The sequence below is a fragment of the Sus scrofa genome, chromosome 8 (genome assembly GCF_000003025.6).
Source record: "Sus scrofa isolate TJ Tabasco breed Duroc chromosome 8, Sscrofa11.1, whole genome shotgun sequence".
Taxonomy (NCBI): Eukaryota; Metazoa; Chordata; class Mammalia; order Artiodactyla; family Suidae; genus Sus; species Sus scrofa.
Genome location: NC_010450.4, coordinates 73,870,350 through 73,895,261, shown reverse-complemented (window position 1 = coordinate 73,895,261; position 24,912 = coordinate 73,870,350). Strand labels below are relative to the sequence as shown.

At 45.2% G+C, this 24,912-nt stretch overlaps 1 protein-coding gene across 3 annotated transcripts in view; it reads right to left on the bottom strand.

The window, feature by feature from the left end:
- Positions 1-24,912, bottom strand: part of FRAS1 (Fraser extracellular matrix complex subunit 1) — a 457,087-nt gene that overhangs the window by 64,193 nt on the left and 367,982 nt on the right. For 2 of the 3 annotated variants that reach the window (XM_021100605.1, XM_013978814.2), the window contains exons 39-49: positions 24,714-24,862; positions 24,048-24,210; positions 22,342-22,477; positions 18,931-19,121; positions 17,283-17,436; positions 15,758-16,024; positions 13,712-13,900; positions 12,207-12,326; positions 10,835-11,014; positions 2,103-2,227; positions 1,675-1,815 (exon numbers count right to left, since the gene is read on the bottom strand). In XM_021100605.1, the coding sequence (XP_020956264.1) occupies positions 1,675-1,815; positions 2,103-2,227; positions 10,835-11,014; positions 12,207-12,326; positions 13,712-13,900; positions 15,758-16,024; positions 17,283-17,436; positions 18,931-19,121; positions 22,342-22,477; positions 24,048-24,210; positions 24,714-24,862 (1,815 nt within the window). The remainder of the gene's footprint in view (positions 1-1,674; positions 1,816-2,102; positions 2,228-10,834; positions 11,015-12,206; positions 12,327-13,711; positions 13,901-15,757; positions 16,025-17,282; positions 17,437-18,930; positions 19,122-22,341; positions 22,478-24,047; positions 24,211-24,713; positions 24,863-24,912) is intronic. The other variant, XM_021100604.1, reaches the window with a different exon arrangement.

Sequence of the window (24,912 nt, the reverse complement as noted above, 5' to 3'; positions counted from 1 at the left end):
GTCCACTGCAGCACTACATACAATAGCCAAGACATGGAAACCACCTAAATTCCCGTCGACAGAGGAGTGGATGAAGAAGATGTGGTACATACACACAATGGAATATTATTCAGCCACTAAAAGGAAAGAAATAATGACATTTGCAGCAACATGGAAGGACTGAGAAATTATCATGCTAAGGAAAGTTAGTCAGACAGTGAGCCACAGACATCCTATGCTATCACTTATATGTAGAATCTAATAAAAAGGATACAATGAACTTATTTGCAGAACAGAAACGGACTCACAGACTTTGAAAAACTTGTGCTTTCCTAAGGAAATAGGTTCGGGGTTGAGGGATGGGTTGGGGGTTTGAGATGGAAATGCTATAAAATTAGGTTGTGATGATGGCTGTATAAGTATAAATATAATAAAATTCACTGAATTAAAAAAAAAGAACAGGAGTGAATGTCTCATTTCTAATGGCTGCTTCTAGTGTGACATGCAGAAGGAAAAATAAAGAGGTAGAAAACTCTGCTCAGGACTCTCCAGTGATTTCCCACCTACTGGGAATAAAATGCAGAGGCCCAACCTGGGCCAACAAGGCCCTCTGTGACTGGCCCTGGGGTTCCTCTCTGTCTCCTCTCCCGCTTGTTCACTGGGGTCCAGACGCTTGGCCTCTGAGTGGCAACTCAAATGTCCCAAGCACACTTGACCACAGGGCCTGTGCCCTTCGGATTCTCCAGCCTGGAGAGTGATTCTCCCAGGAAGCTGCCCAGCTCACTCTTTCACCTCCTATCTCTGCCCCAATATCAGCTCCTCAGAGAGGCCTTCCCTGACCACTGTCTAAAAGAGTACACCCATCCGTCCCTACTGCCTTTGTGTCATTTTATTTCTATTCCTAGCACTCATCATATCTGACATGACAGTCTATGTTCTTTCTTTCTTTCTTGTCTGTCCCCCTAACCAAGGGTCATAAACTGCCTAAGGCCGGACCTTTGAGCTGCTTTGTTCACAGCGCTGCCTTCAACATCTTGAGCAGACCTTAGAACGTAGCAGCTAATAATCATTTGCCGAAAGAATGAATAAATAAATGAATGCATGCCGGCACAGGGCAGGAGATACACAGAGCTAATCATTAAGTATACGGTACTTTTAATGGGCTCTAACTCATGTCAGAATGTCGGATACTTTAATTGGAAAGGATTACGAGAGTAAGAGTTAGCCTCTGCATGCCCTGTTTTACTGTATAAAGCCTGGATACTGAGAATGCTCAAGATGCAATAATTAGTTTTCATCCAGTGAAGTCTGGGTGAAGGAGGCAAAAGTGTGTAGGTGAAGAAACTCCTTGTTCCCTAATAGGGAGTAATAAAAACGCTGGATAAAAGGTCATTTCATTTGCTATGGATCATGATAAAAAGCCTCTTAAAATGATGGTTAAGTGTAGTCATGGGAAAGGATAAATGTATTTAGGGCTTCAGAAAGGGTTTAAAAACAACGTGAGTTCAAAGGTATTAGCTTCTCTTTTCCAACAGGCCACGGTATGTTCTGGGTTTTAATCCTTTAGGGATGCTGGCACCCCCTCAGCACTCCGCCCCCACTCTCGGAGACACGGTCAGTCGCAGCACAATAGATGCCACTAGATCAGCCTTTCATTCAGCCAGAGAACCGGGGGGCGGTGGGTGGGGATCCTACCTCTGTGTCCGCGTCCACCGCCTTGAGCTCAAACTCTGTGATGGGCTTCCGTAAGCCTTCCTGTACCCGCATCCCCAGGCTTTGCACGACAGGCAGCGAGTCATCCACGGGGCGAAGAGTAATGTGGAACGTCTGTGTCACCTACGTGGGAAAAGCTTGGGTGGGTCACCTGTCGTCTCCCTCCCCCGCCCCCCCAACGTGCCTGCCAAGTAGAACATAAGTGCTCTCTGCATTGTCTTTCGCACCGCTCCTGGCACGACTAACTGACCAGGAACCCAGAAGGGAGTTCTCTTTGCCTCTGTCCAGGCCCGAGGGCAGCGGAGAATGAGAACGAAGCTCTTAGAGCATCGGCGGCTCTGCGCTCTCCACTCAGAGGAGACAGTGCTGAATCGACTGCCATCAAGGAGGGAAGCCAGTCCCTCACCCACCTCGTTGACGCCATCAGAGAGCGTAAAGCTGAAGGCATCTGAATGCTTCTCGGCCTCGCTGGAGTGGACGTACTGAACGTTTCCTGAAGCGAGGTCAGCCTGAGTAAAGGAGCCAATCGGGGTACCTAGCAAAAGAAGAGAGAGCCGGAGACGGGGGGGTCAAAGTAAAAGCCACCCCTCTCAGGTGAGGGAAATTCACGCTTGCACCCGAGAGGGCCCTAGCATTTTTCTTTTTTTCTTTTTTTTTTTGTCTTTTTTGTTGTTGTTGTTGTTGCTATTTCTTGGGCCGCTCCCGCGGCATATGGAGGTTCCCAGGCTAGGGGTTGAATCGGAGCTGTAGCCACCAGCCTACGCCAGAGCCACAGCAACGCAGGATCCGAGCCGTGTCTGCAACCTACACCACAGCTCACGGCAACGCCGGATCGTTAACCCACTGAGCAAGGGCAGGGACCGAACCCGCAACCTCATGGTTCCTAGTCGGATTCGTTAACCACTGCGCCACGACGGGAACTCCCCCCTAGCATTTTTCTTACAGCATCGATGTGCTGCCCTCTCAGGCCCTGTGTTGGAGCCGTTTCTGTGTCTTTTCCCAACAACAGTACATGTTCCGTGGCAGCACGATAACTTCCTTATCTGGACCTCTGCGTGCCAAGGCAATGGCAGGTGCCCAGTGGACTTTACGCACCTTTCTCTTGGGGCTTATGGAGGAGGGTCCAATCTGTGAGAGGGACAGCCACCGCCTTATTCTCCAAACTCCTTGCTCTGAAGCTTCATATTCCCCCACTGCCCCATCATCCTATCTGAAAACCTGCTCTAATGTTTAATATTGTAGGCATTTAAACACTGCTTGGCTCTACACAGCCTTGTTTCAGTCATTAGTAAGCCATCCCCGGGCATCTATAATTTATCCTGGAGATTCTTCTAGGTCCTTTTCACTCTCAGGTCTGTGATTTTAGCTTCTTATATACCACTTTGGCCCAGCCCAGGAGTAACAACACTTACAGTTTGACTTTGGGGCTTAAGCAATCACTCTTTCTTAACGTTAAAATGACCAAGAAAACAAGTATCTTTTAATAACATGATACAGAGAAAACCTGTGAATTTTCCTTCAGTCGTTCTAAAAGTAAAAAAAAAAAAAAAAAAAAAAAAAAAAAGGAGTTCCGTCGTGGCTCAGTGGTTAACGAATCCGACTAGGAACCATGAGGTTGCAGGTTCGGTCCCTGCCCTTGCTCAGTGGGTTAACGATCCGGCGTTGCCGTGAGCTGTGGTGTAGGTTGCAGACGTGGCTCGGATCCCGCGTTGCTGTGGCTCTGGCGTAGGCCAGTGGCTACAGCTCCGATTAGACCCCTAGCCTGGGAATCGCCACACGCCGCGGGAGCGGCCCAAGAAATGGCAAAAAGACAAAAAAAAAAAAAAAAAAAAAAAATCTGAAGTGATTTTTAAATAATGCCAAGGTATCCCCCAAATGAATAAAATCTCTGTGTTTTCAAATGTCCGACAACACTTGGCAAAATAGCCCAGAATTCTTGTTCTATTTTAGGGCTCCTGGGGTCCAGCCTCTGGTGCCAGCCAAGACCGAAACAAAATCATAACTTTTAGTCCCTCAGCACAAACTATCTTCCTGATTCTGAGTGTTAAAGTGTGAATCTATTTTATCTAGTCTTTGGGTTTGGTCCTGAAATTCATTTGCCGCTTCCTGGGAGTTATTATGTGCCATGGTTAATCCTGGCAACACCAGTTACTCTTTTCCATTAAAAAACAAAGAGATTCCACTTTGACTGTTTTACATTGAACTGTGACATCAATATCATTGTTCTATCTTAAAACACATCAACCAGCATGGTTTGCATTTGCATCCCTCTTTGTCATCTGAAATTTGTCACCCAGACAAAATAGCCTCCTGAAGGTTGGAGCATTAATTTTTTGATGAGGCATTTTGTATTTCTGTGCTTACTACATCAGTTCTTGACAGGCAAAAAAAAAAAAAAAAAAAGGAAAGAAAAGCATCCCCCATCTTGTAACCTCATCTTGTGGTTTTGGACAGAAATCCATACCATTCTTTAAAAATTTAATAACTTCAGCCTAGCTGCACTGAGAAATTTAAACCTCTTCCCCTGCTGTGCATACATTCTCACAGCTCATGGGGAAATAACTGTGTGGATTCTATAATCAACTAGTCACTTAATTCACTGTTCCCCTTATGAGAGTCTAAGACTGATTGAAAAAGGTGTTAGATTTTCCTTCCTCTTGGGAAAGAAGTGATGGGATTGATTTTTTTAAACATTTTTTTTAAACTGTGGGGACATTGACATACGATAAATTTGATATATAATGTGTACAATTTCATAAGCTTTGCTACATCTATGAAACCATTGTCTCAAACAAAACAGGGAACATATCCCAAAGCTTCTAACTGACACTCCGCAATCCTTCCCTTTGCTGTGCCCTATTCCATCCCAAAGAAGCAAATGAATTATTTTCTGTCATATGGATTCGTTGGCATTTTCTCTAATTTTCTATAAATAGAATCATCGAGTATATGCTATTTAGATTTGGTTTCTTATGCTTAGCATAACTGTTTGGGATTCATCCATATGGCAGCATGTTTTTAATAGCTCATCCCTTTTCAGTGCTGGGTAATATTCCATTGGGTGACTATACCATACATTGTTTATCCATTTATCTGTTCAATGACACTTAGGTTACTTCCACTTTGGGGCTATATGACTCCTTGTGCACAAGTCTTTGTATGGATGTAAGTTTTCATTCTTGGGTAAATCTCTATGAGTGGAATGGTGGGAATATATGTAAGATATATGCTTAACTTTTTAGGAAACTACCAAACTATTTTCCAAAGTGGTAGTACCCTTTGACATTCTGCCAGCAGCACATGAGAGCTCTAGGCCTGATTTTAGTGGGTCTTTCCCAAGTCAACCTACAAAACACCGAGCACATAGCATGTACTGAAGGCAGTTTCATGCTTGCTTATATAGATTGTTTCATCTCTTAACAACAATCCTGGGAGGTCAAGGGTGGCATTGTTTTTCTAGATTATGACACTAATAAAATTAGAAAAGCAATGGTCCTATCTAAGGTTGCCCAGCTAATAAGAGGACAGGGCTGGGACTGGAAGTCAAGGTTGTCTACCTCCAAAGTTTTACCTGCTAGGAGTACTTTTTTTTTTTTTTAACATTGATTACATGTTGAAATGATGTATTTTTTAAAATTCTGTGAGAAATACTTTTTGTAAAACTTATCTATCTTTTTTGGGTTAGTCAAGGAGCCTATTGGATTTCACCTTTATCCTTTAATTTTTTAAAATATAAAAGTGATACATTTCTATTAAAGAAAAGTGAAACCCACAGAAAATTAGTGAAGAATCACAAAAACCACTCAGAGATCCACTATTGAAATATCCTTGTAATATTTTTGAACTAAATCTGAGAATACCTTTTTGGCTATAGCATTTTCTTGACTGAAACACTGACTTTGCTGGGGTATTTAAATATTATCATTTAAGTGATATCCATAATTAAGTGACAGAGGGTAACAAGCTGCATTAGAAGTAAGCTTCAAGAGGACAAGATTTTTGCTCTTTCTTTCTAATGTTCACCTAGAATAGTGCCTCACACTGAGCGGTTTCTCAGAACATACTTGGTGAATGAATTTAGTTCTTCCACTACAATTAATCTCTTAAAGGTGCTAGTAAGCACAGAATTTTCAATCTCTATACACTTAAAAAAATTATTTTAGCTGTTGCTAATTGGGTTTTGGAAGACTTCAGTGGTGCACTTATCAGCAAGACGGTGTTTCTAATAGCATACAGTCTCCATTGGCCGTCACAGCAGGTAGTTACTGTTTGAAATATCTTGAAGGCTTTTTAATCCCATCCGAGGTGTTTTCAGTCACCAACCTGCTGGCTAAACCATGTATCCGGCAGTATTTCGGAGACCTATATTAACCCTGTCAGTTTTTCCAATTCCCCTGGAGGGTCAGCATGATAGAGAAAGTTCAGTCCAGGTCAGGGAAGAGATGTGGGAATAAAGCATCTCTGAAGAAGTTGTCTTCCTAATAGGATGTTAGGAGACAGCTGAGGCCCTCCTGCTTCTAGCACAGCTGCAGCAAGCTCTATGCCTGTTGTCTGCTCCCTCCTGAAGCTCATGCTGTGCATGACCCTCAGCTTCTCTGCTTCAGATTTCCTTTGAAAATCCTATTATGGAATGAGTTGTGTCCCCCTCTCCCTACCACCCCTGATGCATGCCTTGAAGTCCTAACCCTCAGTACCTCACAATGTGACTTTATTTGGAAATAGGACCATTGCAGATGTAATTAGTTAAGATGAGGTCATCCAATAGGATGTGCCCTAATCCAATTATCACTCATGTCCTTATAAAAGGGGAAATAGTGATACAGACATACACACACAAGAAAAATGCCACATGAACATGAAGACCGTGCTCTATAAGCCTGGGAGAGAGGCTGAAACAAAGCTTTCCCTCAGGAGGAAGCAACCCTGCTGAAACCATGATCTCAGACTTCCAGCCCCCAGATTCCTGGGACAAAAAATTTCTGTGGTTTAAGCTGCCCAGTCTGTGGTGCTTTATGATGGCAGATGTAGCAGACCAATACACCTCACCTCTGCTCTGGGAGAACCCAAACGAAGATAATGGGTGGGTCTTATTTTGGTTTGGTTGATACTGAGATGCTGACATGAAGAGGAAGCCAAAGGATACCTCTGCTAAAGCATCACCCCCGGGAAGTCTTTCCTGATCACCCCCAGCTCTCTCTTAGGTGGGACTCACAGTCCCTGGCTCCTAATATCCTCTGTCAGGTTGCTGTCACAGCCACTGAAACACACTGCCACATATTTGCTCCCACTTACAAGGCCTAAGCTTTCTCGTGCAGCAGCCACTCAATGAGGTGATAAAGTGAGAAGCAGTGTGTGCTGGAGATTGTGCGAGCCAACGTGACTGCTTCCTGCTTTAAAAACACGACTGCTGGCTACATGACTGGATGCCCACTTAGGGTCTTGATTTCCCAGCCACCTCCCAGCTCTGGGTGGCTGCATCCTTGCCCCTGGGATGTGATCAAAGGGGATGTGTATCCTTCCATTCTAAAAAAGAGATGGATGAGGGTGCTACATCCACTACAGTAATCACCTTGGACCAGAGATGGAGCCTCATGTGAAGCATCACAGAGCCACCTGCCTCTGGATTTTGCTGTGAGCGTAAATAAACTTTTTGTGGAAGGTCCTGTATTTTGGAGTCACTTTGTTCCAGCAGCTTAGCTTCTGTCCGAATAATCTAACTCCTTACACTCTGATCTGCCAAGAATAAGAGGGTCCTTAGGGTCCCTGACAATGAAGGTGCGGGCCGTCAACCTTGCCAAGAGCCCCCACGGGGACGAGACCCTCACGTGACTCTCCTCCATGGTAGGAGGTCCACGCATGGTTCCCATAAGCACATGGCTTCCTGTGTCTCTCTGTCTAAAGAGAATAATCATAGTCAGCTGGCTAAGAAAGATGGCCTAAGACGAAGTCCATTTCATAGTTAACCATCATGTCTGCAAGCCCTGGGGGAAAATGAGAACTCCCAGAGGCATTTGGTTCCAAAATAGCCCCCAACAGCTGCCTGTACCCCAAGTGCTGGCCTAGAGGCTGTTCTCTCTTCTTGGAAAGAGGCTCCAGCCCAGCCCCAGCCCTGGGAGACCCATCCTCACCCACTGAGACAAATGGGGTGAGGTGCTTTTCTCTAAGCTGCCGCCAGATGCCTTCAGGGAGGATGATCACTAATCAACATGGACTTCTTTAAAAGGGAACCTATGACATTTAAAAAGAATCAAATCAGAGTTCCCGCTGCGGCTTAGCGGGTTAAGAACCCGTGAGGATGTGGGTTTGATTCCTGGCCTCGCTCAGTGGGTTAAGGATCTGGTGTTGCAGTGAGCTGTTGTGTAGGTCACAGACGTGGCTCAGATCCCACGTGGCTGTGGCTGTGGCATAGGCCGGCAGCTGCGACTGCAATTTAGTCTCAGCCTGGGAACTTCCATTTGCTGTGGGTGTGGCCCTAAAAATAAGAAAATTAAAAAGAATCAAACTCACAGTCAGGGGACACAGGGAAGGATAAAATGCCACCTCAATGCTACAGAAAGGATTTGGTGTGGGGCTAATGGTGTGGGGGGCAGGGCAGCCCTGCTCCATTAGGAATGGAGAGGGGCTCCTGGAAGTAAGGATCTTCCTATCTGGTCTGCTTGGAATTTCTGGAAACAGGGGGATGGAGAAAAACTGGAGGGGGTGGGAGAGAATGCAGATCAGGAAGCCAAGCCCCATGGGAAAGGGCAGGTGAGGGAAGGGCCCCTCCCTCTGTTTGGGGAGGCTGCTTTCCAAGAGGAGGGAGGCGTGCGATCCCCTCTGAGGGGCTCCTGAGCGGGCTAGCCTGGTCCTGGCATCTAGGATTTAAGCCTACTGAAGGCTGAGGCTATACAAAAAGGCGAACTTGGGGCACACAGCCTGGGGTTGGAGAAGAGTGGGGGCTGTGACTCACTGGCAGCTGGCAGTGCCTTGCACGAAGCCCTAAGCCGTTTGGAGCTCTGAGCGGTGTGGGTGCAGCTGCCCAACACGACGGCCCAGAGTCTGCCCTTTCATCTTTGGAGAGATACAATCAGCAACCTGACAGAATTCTGGCAGAAGCAATTAGCTCATGAATTAGTTATCAACTATCTCCTGCAGCCAAGGTCTTGGGAGTGTGGATCTGCATGCTTCCCCCAGGAGCTTTTGGGACAAAAGGGGAGGGCTCCGGGCTTTAATTTGCAGGAGGAATTTTGGCCAATCTGTCCACACTTCCTTCTGCCTTCCTACCATACATGACACAACCTCCTCCGCCATCACCCTGGACCCAGACATGGTCCATCTCCCTCACCATTTCCACTGTATCACCTTCCAACTCATTCACCACCTCTCTCTCCCTCCCTCCCCACCTCTGTCCCAGACACACTGGTCTCCTTGCTGCCTCTGGAACGTGATGCTCCTGGTTGATCCCACGGAGGATGTTGACACTCGCTGATCCCCTCCCCTTATGTGTCAGCGGGGCTGGCTCTCTCACTTTCTTCTCATCTCTGCTTAAACGTTCTGTTATTCTTAGGGAGGCCCTCCCTTGCCTCCTTGCTCCTTGCACCCCAGGAATGCCCTTATTTCACCCCACGCAGCACCACTGGCATATGATACATTTGCTTGCTTGTTTGTTTACTGTCTGACTCCCTCCATTAGGGCAAGTACTTCTGCTGTGTTGCTATTTGCCTGGTTAAAGGAATGAAGAATCTGTAACCTAAAATCCAAAGAAAACCAGTGATCTAAATTTCCTGCAAGCTGAGACTATTTCTGTGATGTACAAAGGAAAGACAATTCTACCTTGAGATTGTTTGTTCAGCAAATATCTCTTGTCCCTCGCATCCATTCAAGATGCCAAGTTCTACAGGTTCTCCCCTGAAATTAACTCCTTCCTTCCTTCCACCACCTCTTTTTGACAGAATACTTCTGAGGACTAAATATTATCTCTGATACTATTCTCATCTAACCATTCCCACTGCTGCCCTTCCAGGTGAAGCCTCACTAGCTCCTATCTGGTCAAACATAAACCTTTCTACCCACTGTTACTGCCTCCTTTTTCTTTCTTTTTTTTTTTTTTTTTGTCTTTTTGGGCCGCTCCAGCGGCATATGGAGGTTCCCAGGTTAGGGGTCGAATCAGACCTGTAGCCACCGGCCTATGCCAGAGCCACAGCAACGCGGGATCTGAGCTGCGTCTGCAACCTACACCACAGCTCACGGCAATGCCGGATCCTTAACCCACTGAGCAAGGGCAGGGACCAAACCCGAAACATCATGGTTCCTAGTCGGATTCGTTAACCACTGCGCCACAACGGGAACTCCCCTCCTTTTTCTTTCTTTCTTTCAGTTCATCCTGTTGGCCACTAGATGAATCTTCCCTGTTCAAGATTCTGCCGTGACTCTCTGTTGCCTATTGAATCAAACAGGGCTTACTGATGGCCACGTCGAAGACCCTCCATAAAATCTCAATCTACCCACGAGCCCCTCCTTCTGCTATTTTCAGGGTATGTGCTTTAGTGCAAGGGGCCCACTCATAATTTTCTGAAGGTGTCCACGGTGTTGTTCTGTCTCTGGAAATAACACACTTTCTGACTGCCCAAATCCTACCTTTCAAGGGCATCCTTAAATGCCACCTCTGTGCACCTCCCGCCCAACGGAGCCTCTTCTGCTTTCAAACTCCTATGATACCAGGTTTAAACAGTTCCTAAAATGCCTGCCATATTCCCCCTTACATCCCTTACATATGGGTCTATGCAGAGATTCCTTCTCTCAACCAGGAGAGAGCCCTCTGAAGGATGAAACCTGTGTCTCTTTTATCTTTTTTTTTTCCCTCTATAGCAGCTAAACTGGAACTTCACTCAATATTGCATGTTCACTTGCTATTTGTTGAACTCTAGTCATGGAGATCAGATCGTTTCCATCAAATTGTAATTTTTAATTCATTTTCTAGCAAGGAAGTATTGAGCACCTACTGTGCGCTAAATCTAATGCAAGGTGGTATGTCATGGATGGAACTAGTGAGGCCAAAAATAAACACCAACAAAGTGAGGTGAATGGGTACACATGCTGTGGCTGCCCCAAGCACCTACTAAATCCCACCTTTTGTTTTGTTGGACTCAGATGATGGGTTTACCTGGTGATGCTGTGTGTTCCAGGTGGCCCAGCTGGGGCTGTCGTGTGATTGTGTAGATCAGTTCTGCAGGCTTTGTCTCCTTGTCAGTGGCAGAGAGCTGCAGAGTGGTGATTTTCTTCACTGAGTTTTCATCCAAGACCAGCCCTTTATTCACAGTGATGACTGGTGGGGATTTGTCTTCTGAAAATATCAGAAAGAGTAATTTGGGAATACTACTCAGCCATAAAAAAGAACAAAATAATACCATTTGCAGCAATGTGGATGCAACTAGAGATTCTCATACTAAGTGAAATGAGTCAGACAGAAAGAAATAAATGATATCACTTATATGTGCATCTAAAATATGATGCAAATGAATTTATCTACAAAAAAAGAAACAGACTCACAGACATAGAAAACTGACTTATGGTTACCAAAGGGGAGAGGCAGCTGGGCAGGGATAAATTAGGAGTTTGGAATTAGCAGAATTATTAGAATTGTAGCTGCTAATTCCAAATACAAACTACTCTATATAAAATAGATTAACAACAAGGTCCTATTGTACAGTGTAGGGAACGACATTCGTATCTTGAGATAAACTATAATGGAAAAAATACAAAAAAGAACGCATATATGTGTGTGTGTGTATATATGTAAGTGTATATATATATATACACACATAACTGAATCACTTTGTTGCACAGCAGAAATTGACAGAACATTGTAAATCAACTACACGTTAAGAAATTTTTAAAAATAATGTATATATGTATAATATAAATAACTGAATCACTTTGCTATACAGCAGAAATTCACACTTTTGGGGAGGGCCTTTTTAGAACCACAGCCACAGCATATGGAGGTTCTCAGGCTAGGGGGGTCCAATCGGAGGTGGAGCCGCCAGCCTATGCCAGAGCCACAGCAACTCAGGATCCAAGCTGGGTCTGCGACCTACACCACAGCTCACAGCAATGCCAGATCCTTAACCCACTGAGCGAGGCCAGGGATTGAACCCTCGTCCTCATGGATGCTAGTTGGGTTCGCTAACCGTTGAGCCATGATGGGAACTCCCTTACAGTGTAAATCAACTATACTTTAATAAAAGAAAATTTTTAATAAAATTTGCTATTAACAAAAGGAGAGAATGATTTGAATGGGATCATTTTCAGCGCCCTGTTTTCATTTCTGGGCGTAGTGTTCAGCGGTAAGATTAAAAGAGTCCTCAGGCCTGTCTGCTAAAGAGACCGTCAGGGAACCGCAACTGCACACAGGGGTACAGGATCCCTATTTCTGCACCAGCCGCTCAAGGAAAGGCTGAGCATCAAGGGGAGCGTGGCACGCGTCACACAGTCTCAGAACTCGGAGGAGGTTTAGAGACCCAAGGGCCCCTTACCCAAAACACTAATGGAAAATGACTGGCCAACCAATTTGTTGCCCTCTCCATCCACCACATCAAATTTAAAAGCAAAGCTCCCACCAGATTCTCCTTTTCCATGATGGTATTCCACGAGGCCTGTAAAAAGGACAAGAAAATCCGAACGGGCTATTAGTGTTTTCTGCCCTTATTTCTGAATGTCACGTGAGAACTCCACTGGTATTCACACCAATGAATCAATTCGCCCCCTCTCACGGTGACAGTGCTTTTGACATTTTAATCTGAGATTTTCATGTCCTCCCTTTCATCTCCCACTAGCGACTCCCGCATCATCAATGCCCACCCCCGCAATGATAAAAATCAGCCCAAGAAGCAAGTCGCACGCATTGCTTGCAGTTGGGGCTCAGCGTCCATGGAAGACGCTAGGAAATCTTGTGAATACCGACATCAGTGAAACTGCCCACGGGGAGCACGTGTCACCCTGTTATATATCCATGTCACGGGGCAAGAGGACAGACAGCTCAGCCACATCCTCCCAGAAGTGGCCCTCCCAGTTCCCAGCACAGAATTACATCATTTTAGGAACCATATGGGGTATACCCAGCCAACAAAGAACAGGATGAGCAAAATAAACAAGCTCTACCTGGAAGTCAAATGGATCCAAAGGGAAAAATGCAATACATTACCGTTTTCTTAACCTGCACGTCACTTAGAAGCACCCAGCAATGTGACTACAACCACACCTCTAGGAAGAGGAGCCTGCTCTCATACTGTAAAAAGGGACACCGAGTCAGGGGATAGTTAAGGACTGACTCCTCTCCCCTCACTAAAGTACGGACAGGTCCAATGAGACTTTGGGTGCAATCGACTGCAGGTGTTAGTGCAGACTGGACTTTATTCTGCTCCTCGGGGGGCCATGTTTCCACCTCTACATGGAATTACACATCATCACAAGATGCTGGATTGTGTCCCCTCCCCACCCCCGCCAAGCTGTGGCTTTTTACCCCTGAAAGCTCTGCATAGTAACTACGTAGCATTTAACATTTCTGCCTTCACATTACATCAGCATTTCCTGGAGGAGGGATGAGCTATGTAAGCTCCCTCAGGCACCTCCGATTTATGCCCTTCCATTTTGCTTAGTTCATTAACTTGCGCTCTTTGGGGAGCTGGAAAGGGATATAAATTGTCCACCTAAGGCAGACATAATTTTCACCTTAATCCATCCCAATTCACCTCTCTTTTCTTTCTCTCTCGCTCACACACACTTGTTAGCATCACAGGAAGTCAAAAGGATTTTTTCCCTCTCTAACTGCCCCCGATTTCATCAGGGTTCTTTGAAAGCATGAACACATTTTAGCTAAGAAGGATAGTTTTTTAAAAACCCCAAAACTGAGGAGACAAGAAAGAATAAATGAAGCTATAACTCAGCTCTTCATTCGAAACACAAGTGTGCAGTTGGCTGTCATAGGTTACTGAGGGTGGCGTCTCTGGACGTGTGCGTGGGCAGAAGGGAAGCAGCTGACCTTGGCTGAGGTCAGCCTGGGTGAAACTTCGGATGGGGCCTTTAACGGAGATGTGTGCCAGGTCGTCCTGCTTTAGCATCTGTAGGCGCCCTGCACCAGGATCCTCCTTCAAGATGTATGTCACCTGATGGTCATTTGAGTCGGTATCTGCCACTTTCAAGTGCTGTTCTGTGATGGGTGCTACGGACCCTGGAAGAGAACGGGAGAGACGAGGTCGTTCCCCACCACTGCCTTTGATAGGATGTCAGATGGCTTTAGGAGGCTAGAGACTAAATTATCCCACATTCCCTGTCTAAGGAAGTACAGGCAGCTTACACTTCTATTTCCAGCTGAATAAATTTTAATTCCCCTAAGTGCATAGTCTCACCTTCCCAATTTGCTAATTGTCCCTTGCATTTAGATCTGAGCCGCTTTTCTCTTCTGGTCCATTTTCACTCTGCCTATGCTTGCTCTACTCCCGTGACCTTTCCCACCATACCTGGATCTATGTAATAACTCCTAGCTCTACAATGTAAATGACTCCCAGATCTATGATGAAACCTGCTTGGCCCGGATTTATTTATGTCGTAAGGATCACCAAACCATAAAAAAACAGCTTTCCATAAACTTGCAAACACATCTGGTTGTGACCTCAGATAGAACAGTCAGAATCATTGTTTCTCAAGACAGAGGATGTGGTGAGGGTTGCAGAGCAGGGAGACCTGGAGCCTGGCCCCGGAAGGAGGCACGGGTCTTGGGGACGGAGGCAAGGCACTGTCTCCCAGCAAACACCTCCTCTCAGGGCCTTCCTTCCCCCTTGCTTTCCTCTCCAGCCATTTCCTCATGTTAAAAATCGTAAATTCTGATCAGGTGGGTCCTAGTCACTTGTGTAGAGTACACTCCGCTGTTGGAAGTGGCCGTCCACCAGGGGCCCTGTGCACCCCTGCACATTCTTGCTGGGGAATGCCATGAATGCAAGGGTGCTCACTCATTACCCAGGCCATTCTCAGCAATAACCCTGAGGAGATGACATCCTCCTTTGGGACAAAGATCAGGCTTGCTTGTCATTGCTATAACCTGGGGAGTCCCCCAAGCTCAGCATTCCCCTTCTGCAGTGCATCCCATGCACACGAGGGCATTCATCTGGGCCCTCTGCGGCACCCCCATCAACTTGGCTGCCATCACCACCTCCAATCAATGCAAACTTGCTGGTAGTGATGCTGCCGGCTGTGCTGTCACAAAATACTTTGTCTCTGACCAAGGAATCTCGGGTCTTCTCTCAGCATCCATGAAACAGTAACTGGCTAACTTATCAGCTTGTAAAGAGGATAAAGTTAAATCCCAGACCTAGTACCTGGGACCTTTGGGAATCTCCAAATTTTCAAATATCGTTATAGGATATATTTGTCACTACAAATACTTGTAAAATTAAGACAAGACGAGTAACGGAACTCCAGTAAGATCTAGAAGCTCTGTGGGTAAAAGGCCCACTCACTAATTAAGGAACTCTCTACTGCAAACTGACTCCAAGACTGACACTTGTCGCAGGTCCTTCAGCATGGCTGAGCCTTGAGCAAAACCGTGCACATGAGACCTGGAACACCATACCTACTGGTTCTCAATTATCTGCATAATCTCTCTTGGTGCATGATGACTTCTTAATTCCCCCTCCAGGCTTTTTCTTTTTTAATAAACATCTTGAAAATCTGGCCAGATTTTGTTTGGTTTCGTTCTATTTCAGGCTGGATGGGCAGTGGCAATGTTCAAAAACTCCAGGGCCCATGAGTAGTTAGATAAATTAAGATTTTTGAGGACCCTAGAAATATTACAAACGCTTCTCAAGTTTTTCTCAAATTCACCGACAGGGCATCTGGTCCAAAGAATGTCAGAGATTCACAGTTGTCATTCACAACTCTTAGTGTCCCCCAAACAATGGTTCTTCCCAACACTAGCCTCCCCAAATTCTGCACACCCAGTTCAAGACCCTCCCTGGGAGCTGACGGGGAAGGAAGTACTGCACACCAGCAATGGAGAAGTCACGGCCACTCTCTTCCATCCCCATGGTACCTGCCAAGAGCTGGAGGCCTCGGTTTACAGCCAAGTGGAGGGGGTCCCCTGTGGGCAGCAGCTCTGTGTATATCTCCAGCCTCCCTGTGTCCATGTGGAGGCCATCAGTGAGGGAGAACTGGAACTCATCCACTGCCACACTGGGACCCGCTGGCATGTACCCAACCAGCCCGGCCAGGACATCCTGGTAGGTGAAGGAGGAGCCCTGGGCCAAAATCTTCCCATTCTCCAGAGGCTCAGAAGCAGTCTGCCTCAGCAGTAGATGACCTGAGGAAGGAAGTTAAAGAAAAAAAAAAAAAAAAGAAGAAGAAGAAGAAAGAAACAATGGTAGAGTAGATATGACACCAAAATATTGTCTGATTTTGTCAACCGCGTTGAGCCTGAGTAGGACGTCAAGCACTTCAAAGGCTCTGGGTGGCACAGACATAAATGACCAACAACTCCGCATTTTATACAGAAGCACAAGGTACTGCTTCATGGCCTCATCTCCAAATAAAGAAGATCAAGCACCGCTTTTCCTGGTTAAAAATCTCTTAAAAGAGACACGGCTGGAGATGGTAACACAGTGGCTTAGGAATCAAATTTCTCTCCATGAATTCAAACTCACTTCATTAGCTAAACCTTATTTTCCCTTCTGCAAGGTGAAAATAAAGTACTCCTCACTCATTGCCTACCTCTTAGGGCATCTGGGATGGGAGAGAGGAGTAGGTTTTAAATTCCTTTTAAATTCAGAAAGACACTAAGCATCTTTGGGCTGAGGCATATTTCTCTGTTTTTAAGAGTCAGGTATGCTGCAGTGGGACAGTTTCAAGTGCTTCATTAAAGAAAGTGAAAGTGGATGAAGTCAAGCTAAAATGCAATGGCCAACAGCATCTCCTGCTAACTCTCCATTGACAGCAACCATTCATCTTTAAAAGACCAACAACAATTAGGATGGACTAGGACCGCACTTGGGAGATGAAAATTCCAGAGCTTTAGTTAATACCAGGGGAATGGTACTTAGAGAAAAAGTAGGTGGAAGATTCTCATGGTGGGTTTTTTTTTTTTTTTTTTTTTAATCTCTGGTTTAATCAGGAAAAGTGCTTTCTTTGCAAAAGGAATAAGCTCATAAAGATGTCTACCACACCTCTATCCTGAAGTGAACACCTTTCGTAATTAATTACAAGGCTGCTACGCTGTTCCTTGCGTGAAATGGCCCAGGATTATCAAGCAATGATGCCTACTCTGCGAAGAGGATGTGCAGATTCTGAAAACTTGTTTTTGCCTGCGGTTATATAAGAAAGCAAGAAAACAGCTGAAATTGAATTTCAGAGACAAAATTACCCAGGATTCGGGCTTCGAGAGCAACCAGCATCTACTATGACCCCAAAGAATATTAGCTAGCTGTGAATTTGATTATGCTTTGATGCAAAAATGGACTATATGCAGGCAAGGCAGAGGAATGATCAGCTGAAATCTATGTGTTTATTCTAACAACCCATCGGGCACCTCAATTAAGAAGCTTCCCATAGCAGTTGTGTCCTACCGTGGCCAGGCTTTTTTGTCAGTACAAAAATCAGCTCATTATCTGGAGTGTCCAGGTCTTGCAGGTTCAGAGAAGCATTGCTTATCACGGCTCCTGATGGTAGCTGCACACCAAGGGGCCTCAGGGTCATCCTGGGAGGCTCGTCGTTCTTCCTCTGATTAAAGCATAAAACGTTAGGTCTCACAGATACTGGTGTCAGAAGAAAAAAATAATGCATGGTATTCAGAGAAAGTAATACCAGCACATCAAGAAGGATTTAAGGTGTCATTGTCTTTCATTATTAATTTTATTAGTATTCAGCTATGTGTTTATTGAAGTACAGTTGATTTATACTATTGTGTTAGGTGCAGGTGTACGGCCAAGAGATTTAGTTACAGGAGTTCCCGCTGTGGCACAATGGGATTGGTGGCGCCTTGGGAGCACTGGGATGTAGGTTCGACCTCCGGCCTGGCACAGTGGCATTGTCAAAGCTGTGGCTTAGGTCTCGACTGCAGCTTGGATCTTATCCCTGGCCTGGGAAGTCCATAAGCCACAGGGTGACAAAAAAAAAAAAAAGAGAGAGAGAGAGAGAGAGAGAGATAATATGTATGTATAATTGAATCTCTTTTTAAAAAAAATACGTATATGTGTGTGTATGTATGTATTTCAGATTTTTTCCATTATAAGTCATTACAAGATATTGACTATAGTTCCCTGTATTATAGAGTAAATCTTTGCTGTGTCTCTATTTTAGGTATAGTAGTTTGTGTCTAATGTATTGCTGTCTTTAACTCCCAATCAAAATGGTTAGTTTGAGAGGAGAGCAGCTCATACAAACCAGATGTCCCCTTGAAAAGACACTGATGGATATTTCAGATTATTTTCCAGATATAAGGATGACAGCTTCCAGACCAAAAATATGGACACTGTGGTTAGACAACTACAAATATATTTGGGGGATAAAAGGACATATTTGAAATCAGAACGGCCTTAGAGCCTTTAGCATATCACAGTACCTGTAGAAGGACACATATTTGAAAGCGTGGGTGTCTAAAGCTGTATCCCTGACCTTCCCCCGACCCCGTGTCAGCCCCCCTCCACCACTGTCCCCGAAGAGTGCTGAGGGTACCAGGTTTTATTTTCTCAAGGCACAGAGCATTCCATTCTGAGTTTTATCTTTTCTCTCTCTCTCTCCCTGGGGTGACAGAATAAGCTTATGTAGTTGCTCAAACGAGAATAAATACAGCATCAAGGAACACATTTCTTTACAGTTACAATGTAATGAATAAATGCACTGAAGTATAAGAAAAGGCAAGTGTGGACATAGAACCTATGCAATAATTTCAGGGAAAAATAAGCATATGTTATTCTTCACCTAATATGACACTGGCAAAGGTGCCTCTGTCTGACCCTCACAAACTGTTTTCACACAGAACAGATTGATTTTACCCTGAAAGGGAAATTCAGATTTCCAAGTCAGACCATCCCCAAATGCCAGCCTTAATTCTATAAGTTTTCTAAAGGTCAGGGTTATATTTTTTTAGATGGCTCTTTAAAATCGAAGGTCAGACCCAATTTTCTTTGTTTTTGAGTTCATATAAAGCTATCTGGTGATGGGGAGGGGTATGGTGGCCAAAGGCCGAAGTTTCCCAACTTCCAAAATCTTTACCTCGATGGTGATGTTGATGCTCTGGATTTCAGATCGACTGCTTCCGTCACTTACGTAAAAACTGAAAATATCATGGGTTGGCTCAATGCCTTCATGAACACCCTGAAAGTAGTAAATGTAGTTTTCCAGGACATCTTGAATAGGGAATGACGCCTCCAGGTCACTGGTAGTTCCAGGGCCAAATCGATCACCTGCACCAACAGCAAGAGGGAACTTTGACCTTGATCCATCAATTCCCACTCACTGGGCTGAATGAGAAAGCATGAGAGTATTATGGACAAAAGAAGAAAATATGTTTAGGAATGAAGGTGGGAGAGTGGAATTGGAAGACTCAGGGTGGGATCCCAGTCTCCCCACTATTTCTCTTCTACAAATGAGAATCAAAGGAGATAATATGCATGAAAGTACTCAAACTGTTATTATTTCATATAGGATATCAGTGGTTACTCTGTTAGAAATCTTTGATAACATAAGTCCTGGGGCAAGCATTGACACAGTAGCAAAGGTTTTATCTTAAGCTTTCAGATTTCAAAGCACTCTTCAAGAGAAAGCTGCTTTCTCTACACAAGAAAAGGTTAACTGTATATCTTTTTTTCACCTAGGAAACATCTCCTGAAACATGTTTCACTGGACTATTCAGTTCCTCCAGGAAACCTCTGCAGGGGCCCGTGCTCAACCCCTGGGATGGTGCCAGGGCTACTGTGATGCTCGGGAATCATCTAGACCTCAGGTGTCTTTCAGGTACTGAGATGCTCAAGCAGCATTCAGAGCTCCAGGGAAAGTGCTGGCTCTGGTCAACTCTTCTTTTCATCTCAACCCAAAAGGCCAAGGGGAAGAGTAAGCACTGTCTAAATGACGGATGACTTGTCTCTTACTTGCTCTAAGTCTCTCTGATGGATTGATTTTAAATGGTTACATTTTCTTCTAAAGAGATGAGAAAAAAGAAGCCCCTGTGTCTTCAAACATTCCCTGGATACACATCAACAAAGAAAAGTGTAGACAGAAGATCTGAAAGCAACAGGCTTTCTCTTTCCCTCTTTCATGGTCCTTTGCAAAGATTAGGTTGTAAATTCGAAAGACCATTGACTTCTTGGATTGCAGACAGGGTCATTTTTTGTGGACCTCCCAATGGAAAGATCAGGAATGAAAATGTTTTATTTATAATTTATTTGGAATGAGAACTCAAGACAAATATTCTTTTTTTTTAAATAACATGGGTTTTCTTAAATGTGACCCTTCAGATTTAATTCCTTTTGACACCAGAAGCATAGAGGAGTCTAACTGACCAGTGATCTGACAATTCCTAGGGCATATTCTTTAGGGCTGGCACTAAAGTGGGGGGGGGGAACTCCATGCCGTTAGATTGCATATGGAAATTGGACCATATGGGTCAGGGTTTCCAGAAGCTTTATCTCTTTCCATTGATCACTGTAAATATAAGAAATACGGTTTCTTTATTTGGGTCAAAAATAGCCTAAGTAAATGATGCTTGAAAATATTCTGAAATAGAATAAGGACCTTTTCTGTCATTAGAAAACAAGCTACTCAATAAGTGACTTTGTCACTGAAACTTTTAGCACCAGTCCTTTGAATTTAAAAAAATCACAGCTTCTATTTTTTTCATGTAGATCATTAATGTGGTTCCTTGCCTTCTTAAACAAGACCTACTATGTGCAACTTAGACCGTTCTTGATGCTTGTGGGTTACCATGATGAACAGCTATTCCTGCATTGCGCTGGCACACAGTGATGCTGGAGAGGTGACCCAGGCGGGCCCTGGCCTGGTTGAGCTGCCACTAAAGGAAGGGGACTCCATGCTGTTAGATTGTATATGGAACTTGGACCAGCAGCGGTGGCATCACCTGCGCGCCGATGAGAAATGCCAATGCATGGGTCTCACCAGCCTCCTCTAAGGAGAAGTCTGGGGTTGTTGCCCAGGAAACTGTTTGCACAGGCCCTCCAGGGGAGTCTTATGCACATTAACATTTGAGAACAACTTTTAGAGAGGCTGAGGCTTGCCAGAAAGTTGACTCTTGGAGTACTTCTTGCAGTGAAATACTCCTCTGCATGCACTCTGGGTTAACATAAAGCAGTGTCAGAAAGGCTTAATAAGAAACCACCTGGAGAGGAGAGAAGGCTCGGGGCAACCAGGCTTTCATGATTCCCACCTTTGCTCATGCTCTTCCCTCTGTGAGCAATGCCATTTCCTCTTTACCCACAGCGACTTCCACTAACCCTTCAAGTCCTGGCTCAAATGTCACTTCCTCAGACTTTCCTGCCTTCCCAGGCACAAGTCATTGTTTTGTGCCAAGTACTTTCTCAGTGCTTTGCTCCCTTCCCTGCCCTGGCCTTTCGTCATTGTAATTTATCAGTCTTTCTATCTGTCTCCCACTCGAGGCAGGGGCTCTGTCTTATTCATCTTCACATCCACCGTATCTAGTATCTACCATAAGCATTTGTTGAGATAAATCTAACTCATCAATAAGCAGATCCAAGGGCACACACTGAGAGGCAAGTTGGGGTAAAGACTCAAGATTTTCTATAGGAAACATGCCCCCTGCTAAATGAGGTTCCAGTAACCAGGCTCACATCCCAGACACCACGCTGGCCACAGACACCTTCTGTCAGTCAACGGCCTCTCTGTGGGAGCTGTGAGCTGCGCACCAATTAGAGCCAGGCGCTGGCACTCAGGCATCTCGCTGCAGAGGCAGCAGCACAGTAACCTGCCAGGAGCTGTCCAAACTGCCAGTCACTGTGGTCTCAGGAGGCCTGTGGGCGGTCCCCGCCTTTTTGCCTCCCCTTCCCTGTGGTAACCACAAGGGCGGTGGGGCCAGGACAGAGGGTGGGGGGAAGGGGTGTGGAGGAGAGGGTCACAGAGAGACAAGCTATGCATTGCAATTCATGTCATCGCCTTAGAAACAGCTGAGACGATGCTACGATTCAGCTAAACTGCAGCTGCCTCATGATGAAAGGACAAAAAATTTCACTTCCTTCCCACTCAATTCCAGGTGCAATCCACAAGCCCCTGCACCCCTCTAGCTGGCACTGCCAATCCCCTTACCCCACTCTAATTTTTCCCGGTGCACTGATTTCTGCCCTAACATCTTAACAAAATTTTCTCATTATTAAGTTTCTAATCTCTCTTCTCTCCACCAGGGTCTCAGGCACCATGAAGGGAGGGGTTTCTGTCTGTTTTGTCTGATTTATCCCCAGTGCTTAAAAATGTGCTTGGCATATAGGAAATGCTCAGTCAATTTTTATTGAGTAAATGAAACTTTCCTTCCTTCTGTGTCTTTGAAACGATTGCACTTCCTCTTTGGTTCTCCAGGTCCAGGTTAATTGCTGGCAATCACCCCCCTCCATGCCTTCTCCCCAGGCCTGGAACATTCTACAGCCCAGTCGCAGCTGGTACCTGTTCCCGTGTTCTCGATGCAGCCATACTTGGGCAGCGCACTTAGCTTAATGACGGTGTCACCCTGGAGGTTGTCCTGATCATCAGCGGCAAAGAAATGGTGGAAGGAAAGGGGGGTCCTCCCTCCCTCGTCAACCTGGGAAAGAAAAGATTGGAGAGAGTCCTTGGGCAGTTGCACATAACTGCAGTGAAAAGAAGTGAATTGAAAAGCGCTGCCTGGGGTGACTTTCCAGCGCCAACTCCACTCCTCTGAGGGGACAGGTCCTCTAGGGAGCAGCTGAGGAATGTGCGAGCTGCTGGACCAGGCAAGCCTTCAGCGCCTCTCCAAGCCACACTCAGACACGACGAGACGACTTCAGTGATGGATCTGGTTCGCGCCCCTTCTAAACAGCCACCTTGGAACAAGCTGAGTGATAGGATGACTGCCTTCCTTCTGTCAATGTCCTCCCTCCCTCTGATACTATGAGGGCTACTCTATCCTGTAGAAGTTCCCACCAGGAATAGAAGTGCCATTTGTCCCGTTATATGTGTTCACAGGTGTGCAGGGAGAAGGGGCTCACCAGATCTGAAAGCGAGTGCTTATCTTACGGTCAAGGAGGAAAATAAATTGGTATAAGTAAAAGCAGTTGCTCCAGCTACCTTTCTCCTTCAGGGCCCTGTTTTGTATGCTGACCCTGCAACCTGAGCCTGGTGTTTTTTTCGAGGCTGCTGGATACAAAGCCATTTACTTCTAAATGACTGTTAGGAAGATCTACAAGGTTCAAAGTGGAAGGTCACCCTGATTCTGGGAATAGGGAAGGTCTTCAAATGGCTCCCCCAAAGTGTGGAAATGAAAAAAAAAGTGGGTGGCATATCAGAACTGTTTAGAAACAGCTCAGTTTGCTGCGGATACGGTCCTAAAAAAAAAAAAAAAAAAAAAAAAAAAAAAGATAGAAACAGCTCAGTTTTAGGAATTTTCAGTTGCTTGACAAAACCAGGAGAATCCTGAGCTTTGGGCACGTTGGTATGTACACAGGAACAAGGAGAGTGCTCTAACTTTTTGGAATACTTACCCTGTGCTCATACTGTGCTGGGGATTTTTAATGCTATGCTATTCATCATCAGAGCAATCTTCTATGTAACAGGAAGAGTAACATTTTAAAAATGAGGAAATTGAGGCTAATAAAGATTACGTAATTGGTCCAAGGTCACTCAGCTCTTAACAGAACCATCCCTTGAACTCAGGTCTGAGTAACTTCGCCATTTGGATGCATTACAAAGGCCCCGTCCGCCCCACTCCAAGGAACCCTCTGTACTGTTTACAGTGATAAGTATCAGTTTGATCGAAGACAGGACCTGGGAACAGTGTCCATATCCCTGTGTTTTAGTGGCTGCAAACACTAGACCATAAACTCCTCAAAGATATATTCCTGCCCCCACATTTACCACAGTATACAAAATACTACAGATATCGAGATTTACGTCTGGCACATAAATATTTGTTGACTAAATAATGTAGACACGATACTTTGATCTTCTACATATAATTATTTCCATATGTTTTGAAAAACTCATGATTGAAAACGATACATATCTTGATACTATTGCCTCGTTATTTTGGGGAGAGGACTCGACTGCCAATTTAGGTAGAAATCCTTTATTCACATGGCCCGCCGCCGAGTCCAGCTCTCGACAGCACCCACTGTTCACGGATCTGAACTGTTTACCGTGATGAGGTCAGCAAAGGCAATGACTGGGGGTGGGTCCTCGACAGGAGTGATCGTGATGATAAACCTCTGATTGTCCAGACGGTTGTGCTCCATGTCAGACACAGAGAAGTGGAAGCTGTCAGTAAGCAGATGACCACCAGTCTCAAAGGCAGCTGAGTACCTATAGTAGCCAAGAGAAGAAGGGAATGAATGAGCTACGCTGACAAGTCAAGTAAGACGACTGAGACTTTGTTTAAACATGGGGTCAGTGGAGTTCCCATCGTGGCACAGTGGTTAATGAATCCGACTAAAAGCCATGAGGTTGCGGGTTCGATCCCTGGCCTTGCTCAGTGGGTTAAGGATCTGGCGTTGCCGTGAGCTGTGGTGTAGGTCACAGACATGGCTCGGATCCCGCATTGCTGTGGCTCTGGTGTAGGCCGGTGGCTACAGCTCTGATTAGACCCCTAGCCTGGGAAGCTCCATATGCCGCGGGAGCAGCCCTAGAAAAGGCAAAAAGACAAGGGGGGGGGTGTCAGCTACACTGACAGGTCAAGTAAGATGAGTGAAACTTTTTGTTTAGAAAAGATTAGCAGCAACCTAGCCTTTCCAGGGGCCTACTATTAGTTGCTTACATATTTCAATACAGTAAAAAAATTCTGTCAAGTACCACCAAGTGGCTGATACCTAATGTTCTTGTTGTTGATGTCTTCCATGGTGAAATTGGAAACCTCTGAGAGTTCTTCCACTTCAGGTCCTGAGGTTCTTAGGAGAGCACCATACATGGGCAGAGACTTTAACTGAATCCAGATCTCTGGGTCGGGGGAAGAATCATCCTAATCAGGCAAATATGAGGCAAAACATGAATGCACATTTGCAGGAATAA